General features: G+C 38.7%; 1 protein-coding gene across 1 annotated transcript; it reads right to left on the bottom strand.

Moving 5' to 3' along the window:
• Positions 1–2,881: 2,881 nt before the first annotated feature.
• trhrb (thyrotropin-releasing hormone receptor b) lies at positions 2,882–4,746 on the bottom strand. Its single transcript, XM_062435407.1, has 2 exons — positions 3,961–4,746; positions 2,882–3,307 (listed from the first exon to the last, which is right to left on the bottom strand). Exons 1-2 carry the CDS (start codon positions 4,744–4,746, stop codon positions 2,882–2,884), a joined length of 1,212 nt encoding a protein of 403 aa, XP_062291391.1.
• Positions 4,747–6,873: the final 2,127 nt, after the last annotated feature.

Here is a 6,873-nt window from a genome sequence, read left to right as displayed (position 1 = left end):
ATGAAACTACAATGCTGCAGCTAAAATATATTAACATTTTGTTATATAACACTTCACCTCTGTGACACTATATACAGTCTTTCACACATAAAATATTAAGGTTTACAACATACCTTTTTATATAATGTTGACTGAGCCATAGAATAATCATTCAAGAATGTGGGAGGCATCAATTTCTAATAAGGCATATTTTTTAACAAGGGTTTATTAGTTGTAACTAATGCTGTATTAATATTAATTAAGAACACTAATAACTGCCCTTTGACTGCTTACTAAACATTTTAGTAAGGCATATATTCAGGGTTATGTCTTTCTTACATAATCCATTAGTTCTGTATTGATAAGTAATGATGAGTTGTTAATAAACATATAAATATGTTCATTAATATATTCATGACAGTAATCTATAAAGTCTGGAGCAGTAAATGTTAATAGGTCGTTAGTAGAAGGAATTAAGTCCAGATGATCCGCAGTCATAAATCAGATGGAAAGTGGTGAAATGTTCATGTTCATCATTTTTGCAGCGGAGGATTTTCCCCCCCAAATCAGTTCGCAGTGATTCCTTGTGGTTGCCAGAAGAGTTAACTTTATGTTTGCCATGTTGTTCAAACAAATATGTAAATTCCAGATGTTTTATTTCTTCAAGAAAACCTAAAGCAACCTTTTTGTGTCCATTTCATACACACTTAATTGCCATTTTAGTTTGCAATAGTTTCTGGGTCTTGCAAAGGAAAATTACATCTCCATTCTTTATCCCGGCTACAAGACTCTGATTGGCTCTAATTGTTTTTCCAACCAGGAAAACACAAGTTAATGAGCACAACACCAGACGTAGTTACTACATTTGAAGCTAGATGTCTGGAACCAGGTAGGTATAACATTTTAGTCTTGGTTGCTTTAGTGACGAGTGGTTTACTGATGGTAACAGCAGCTGTGGCTTAAGATGCTTTATCAGAAATACAGCAGATGAGCAGCTGGTGTGTTTACAGTGCAGCCAAACAAACTCATGTTAGTCAAGAAATGAGTCAATAGCATGATGATGATAAGTAACACAGTACACACAGTAACAGAGCACAGTGAAGTTGGTTTCTTTGTTAAGAAATTCGAGTTGTGCAACCTTTTAAAAGCTTATTGTTCCATTACTCCCTGCAATATTTGAAGCTGATTTGCTGTCAAAAAATGCCCAAAATGCCCATGTCTTGTTTTGTGGGTAACAATAACCTCAGTGACATAAACGTTGCACTTCCTGTGGCTGCTTTACAGTAAAAGCCAAGTTTTACTGTGAATTATTAGCGATAAGAATTGATGATGTGATGTTGTGATTTGCATTAATGTAAATTAAATATGGCTCTGATACTGCTGTGGGAGCGTGAACAGTAAACACTGAGGCTGATATCAGTAATATCAAATTAAAAACAGTCATGCTGGATCACATACAGGCATCATTTCCTGTGAATCCCTCATGTGGGTAGCAAATTTGAATGCTGGACTAAATACACACAAATCTGACATAAATAGTATCGAAAAAAGAATTTAATTTCATGCTAATCTTATGGTTTATACCCTTAAAATGCAGGGGGAAAAAATCAAGTTATACTGGAGAAGTATACACAGCAACTAAAGGGATACATGGCAACCCAAAAGTTGTTTTTTTTTACCAATGCCTTATTATTTATCTATAAAGCATTATAAAATTATTTGTTCCCCATAAATAAAGCCATTAGTAACTATTTATAAACCTTTTTGTAAAGTATGTTTTAGTTAGAATGAGGATAATGCTGTGGGAGCTATTACTACGAATACTAAACATTATTTTTATAGCACTTTATACACCTTAATCACAAAGTGCTTTATACTGTAAATTCTTGTCCCTGTCTGTCTCCACATACCATTAAGAGTTCTTACAGAGACTTAACCCCAGCCTCCAAAGCACACACAGCAGTCTGCCTTAGTTTTCAGATGGTGCTCAAGGCCTATACATGTCCTTTGCTATAAAAATAGGAACTGTTTTGTCAGTGAAGGTTCAGGTGTGACTCACTCTTTAATGGACTTCCTGCCCTGGAAAAATATCAGAAGGGCACAATGGCAAACAGTTATCAAAGCTGCACAGGATGTGTGAAAATACCCCTTTCTTCCCAGTTTAAATCAGGTAGACATACTTGAGAAAATCCTGAAGTTTAGTATTTACAGGGTCACTGCACTCATTGAAAATGGTGAATGAAAAAGAAGCAATCCAAACTATGACGCCATCCAGACTAAAGCCGGCCTCACTGGCATCAGATCGTTTGGCGTCTGTCGGGTCTTTTGTTTCCTTTGGTGTAAAGCATCACTGACAAACATTAGTGAACATGTAGGTGCTGTGGGTCGTTTAGTGATGTCACACCACAGGATTTTGTATTGGAGTATTGGAGTTCACATTTTTTCCAGTTATCGCTCACTGCTGTGCAGTTCTGTGCCGCTTTAAAGATCGGATATGAGTCTTTATTTGAAAGTGGCATTGAAGAGGTGGGAATGGTGTTATTGTTCACATTCATGTTTAGTTGACTCAAACATGAGTATATTACTTAGGTAGGTCCGAGATAAGATAACACTTTTTAAAGAATGCTTATCTGTCAATGTTTGTGATTCTAAAATGTGTGGAATGGTTCTCGATGAAGAGCAAGTTTGGCTTCGTGCCTCAAACACTGTCACTAAGTATCAGTCGCTGTAATCTTTGTTTACATCTCTAGGTACAGCAGTCTGGCTTCGAAAAGGTCAGCAGGCACTCAGGAAACAATATTCCCATTTAACAGACACCATTGAGCAACATTTTCAAAATCATCAATCTGCGATTGACCTTCAGAGTCGTCACTCTGGCCTCAAACATGGAGTCGTTTGTGCCTCAAGGGTCGCTGAAATTCACTTTCCCATACACAGAGGAGTCTGGAAACATCATTTTCTGATCAGACAAGAGTTCGTCTGTGACAGTGAGCTCCTCCAGCTCTGTTGTGAAGTGATCCGTGCTCTCCACAATCGAAGTATCCTTGACGACGCTGTAGGTGAGGGCCACGCTGTAGGTAGCAGGTTTATCCGACCCCTTCTTCCTGCAGCCGCAGATCTTGCGGAAAGCGGCGCGAAACTTCTGAGACATGGCGTTGTAGATGACCGGATTGATGGCGCTGTTGAGGTTGATGCAGATTCGACAGAAGAGCAGGAACCAGCTGTCCAGGTAGGCCCGGTCCAGGAAGGAGTTGACCACCACCAAGGTGCGGTACGGCATCCAGAGCATGGCGAACAGGATCACTACCACTGCCAGCATCTTGGTCACCTGTAGTGGGCAACAAGGAGAAATATGAGAACTGCTGCAGTAATAAAGCTCTCAGAGGAACATAGAGGCTAAATCAATACCGTTGTTGAGCAATGAACAAGTCAATAAAAATAACAAATGAAGAGCCACACATGTTACAATGTAAAGAAGCAATTGTTTAAAGATTTCCTAACATAATCAGTTCTTGCTCTTCAACATTTTGAGTTTATAAAAGCCCAGAGAGATTGTTTTTTTTTTTAGATGACAGTGAGGGGATTATGGTTTTAAAGGGTCAGTTCACCCAAATTACAAAAAGAACAAAAGAAAACATTTTCCAGCAAGTGGTATCCAATTTTTTCTCACTTCTTTCCTCAGACTGTCATTTAAAAACATCTGCATGGTAAAGAAAAAAAAGAGGATCCCCCCCCCAGAATTAATCTGCATTCTATCAAAAAAAAAAGTTCAGTTAGTTAGTCAGGTAATTAGTTAGGTAATTGGTTTTAATCAACTAATTTTAACTTCATTAACTAAATTTGGAAATTGCGTTGAAGTCATTTTATGGTACATTGCGTGACTAAAAACATTTAGTTTTTTGTTTTTTTTGCATTTTCTGCAGTTTTAGCAAGAATCTATAAGTTTGGTGTGAAGGCTGCCAGTCTGACAGGACCCCTCACCTGTCTGCGGGAAGTCGCGGTGGAGCTGGAGTGGCGAGAGTTTTTACAGCTGGTGTTCTTATTGATGGCATGATTGTTGTGTCCATTCTTCTTCTTCTTGTCTTTTGGGTCGGAGGGCAGCGGGTTGAGGAAGAGGATCCTGGCAATGAGCCCGTACAAGACCGCGGAGAGGAGCAGCGGCAACACGAAAAAGACGCCGAAATCGAAAAAGTAAATAGGCAAATAAAACTTCCTGGACACTCTGTAGCCACAGGTGATGATGGTGATGTTGTCGTACACCAGCTCCTGAATGTCTGACAGGTAAAACCACATGACGCAGTAAAGAGACGTAAAAGCCCAAACGAACAAAATGATTTTCTTTGCTCTGGACAAAGTGCACAGAAACTGAGCTTTAATGGGATGGCAGATGGCGATGTATCTCTCTATAGTAAACGCTGTTATGGAACAAGAGGAGGCGTTGATCCCGAGGTACTGAAAGTAGGTAATGCAGAGGCACCCATAGTGGCCAAACACCCAAGATCCAAAGATACTGTCCGTGATAGTCGGTAAACCAGCCGCTGTCAGCACCATCAGATCAGCAACAGCCAAACTGACCAGGTAGCAGTTAGTAGGAGTCCTCATGTGTTTGGTAGTGAGCACAACCAAGATGACCATAACATTTCCAACGATTCCCAAAACGCAAATCACAAAAAGCAGCAAACTGCTTATCACTTTGTACTGGATACTGTAGTCTGTCCAAATCCCTAAAGTGTTGTTCAGCTTTGGAGCTGTTGTTAAGTTTTCCATTCTGTGTTATCAGCTCAAATAATCGACGAAAAAACTGGACTTCACGGCGGATGTGTTGCTCCCCGACGCGCCCAACAGGTTTTACGCACGACAGAAGGGATACATCTACTTCGCTCTATAGGTTTGGAACAGTTAATATTGACATCTAATACTTTGAAAGTGCACCCAGACGTGTACTGCACATCACATCAACATAAAGTGCCAAAGAGCTGCTCGGACTCCGGTGTAAATCCTTGGTCGTGTTGTGCGTAAAAGGCGATGCGTCACCATGCTCTCGTCAGAACAAACTGTGTCTGTCAGACAGATGGCGGTTTGGTTTTTGAGCCTTGCTTTTGGCACGAGCTCTTATTATGCACACGAGGGGATTAACCCATCATTACATTTTCGAAACCAGACCTCCCCCCATTAACAAAACTGATCAACATATGTGTGTTTTGCTGTTGTTCTGACATAAATTGATGGTTATTTTGTTACTTATAAAAGATAGCAGAAATCATTTTAACTCAGTGTAGCTGTGCTTCGTCTTTCTTATTCTGTTACTGCTCAAGGATGTAGTCTTTGGACTGCGTAGCTGCTTCCTCAAATTGACTTTGACAGCCTAAATATCTGAATTCAGTTTGTGAGATGTGTGATTTTACAGGGAAGTCTGACCTCCACTAAGTAGCCCAGCTCAACAGGCTGTCACTTTAATGAAATAGGCACCATAATGGAATTGCATAGTCTCTATATGATGAAGCTGGTCAATATTTGCTAGCTTTTAGTTGGAGCTATAGGTTGACTCCACGGTGCAGTTTCATGTGGAATCTAATTTAGAAGTGGGTGTTTTTGGAAGATGGTGGAGAAGGCTGCACACGCTCTTCTGCAGGACTGCATTTGCAACAAAAAGAGCCATTACATAAACAATATTGTAAAATGTTAATTGGATTGCTCTGTTATATATTTTCCAATGACATTTCATGAATATTTCTTGACAATGATCTAAGAGGAGTAATGTGCTGATAATAAATAGACTTTAGATTTCCAACTGCAGTTAAGATCAGAGTTCTAGCTGGCATTGTTGAAATACTGAGGTCATGTGTCAAAGTTCATCCTAATGCAACCATTAACGCCCTCAGGAGATTTTGACCAGACAATAAAACTAATATTTTCATATAATTCGGACATTTGAATATTCAGTTATGTGTTTACAGTTTCTTTGAAAATGTCCTCCCTATTTGAAGGTCTCACTCTTACCTTTTTCATGTTGCCATAAATCTAGAAGAAATACTGACTCCTTTATTTATTTGCCTTAGAGTTGTCAAAATTAGAGTCACTGTCCTGTCAAACTTGATTTTCTTCTTGCTACTTCATTTGGATGTTTGAGCTTCATGGTGCAGAATGAATGATGTATGTGTGGAGTTTGACACAGAAGGCAAAAACTTCCTCTGTGTTTGCTGTAAATCTGAGTCCAAGTCATGCACATGCAAGCAGTATTTTGCACTTTTGTAGGAAACTTAAACAAGTGATGTGGAAACTTGAATCCTTACTGGTACCATTCTGAGAATGTGTAGAAGTAGAAGACAACTTGCATTTCTCAAAGAGGGAGAAGGAGCAGAAGTTAGTAATTTAACTTTCTTTGTGGAAAAAACACATAAAATAGATGTTATTATTCTGAGCAGAGCATTTTATACATCTTAAACTATGTCTGGAGGGGATCTTCAAATTATTAGTCTAAACTATGCCCACCATGTGATGGGTGTTTGTGAATACAAATTTAAAGCCTCTTGAGGTTGCAAAACTCACCAAATTTCCAGAAAATTGGAGGATATAGTAGGATTGTCTCGATGGTACAAAGCATGATCAAGATGGTAGAGATTCAAAGAAGAAATATTTAAGAAGAGAGGAGCTTTGATGTCAAATGTTGATTTTGCATTATATTGTTTCTCACTTTCAGTTATATATGCTGTAACAGTGTATGTCCACATTTCACCTTCAGATGTGATAAAAATCTTTATTATATCTTTATTTCAATGAAGGAACCAGGGTTAATGTCATTAATAACAGAGTATGCACTTATTAAAGACGCTGCCAATTATAGTCTAGATTAGTCGATTAATAATTCAGGCTTTGAAATATTAATAAATGGGT

This window comes from Scomber scombrus, chromosome 16 (genome assembly GCF_963691925.1).
Source record: "Scomber scombrus chromosome 16, fScoSco1.1, whole genome shotgun sequence".
Taxonomy (NCBI): domain Eukaryota; kingdom Metazoa; phylum Chordata; class Actinopteri; order Scombriformes; family Scombridae; genus Scomber; species Scomber scombrus.
The sequence above is the reverse complement of the archived record's forward strand: the minus strand, read 5'-3'. Positions and strand labels throughout refer to the sequence as shown.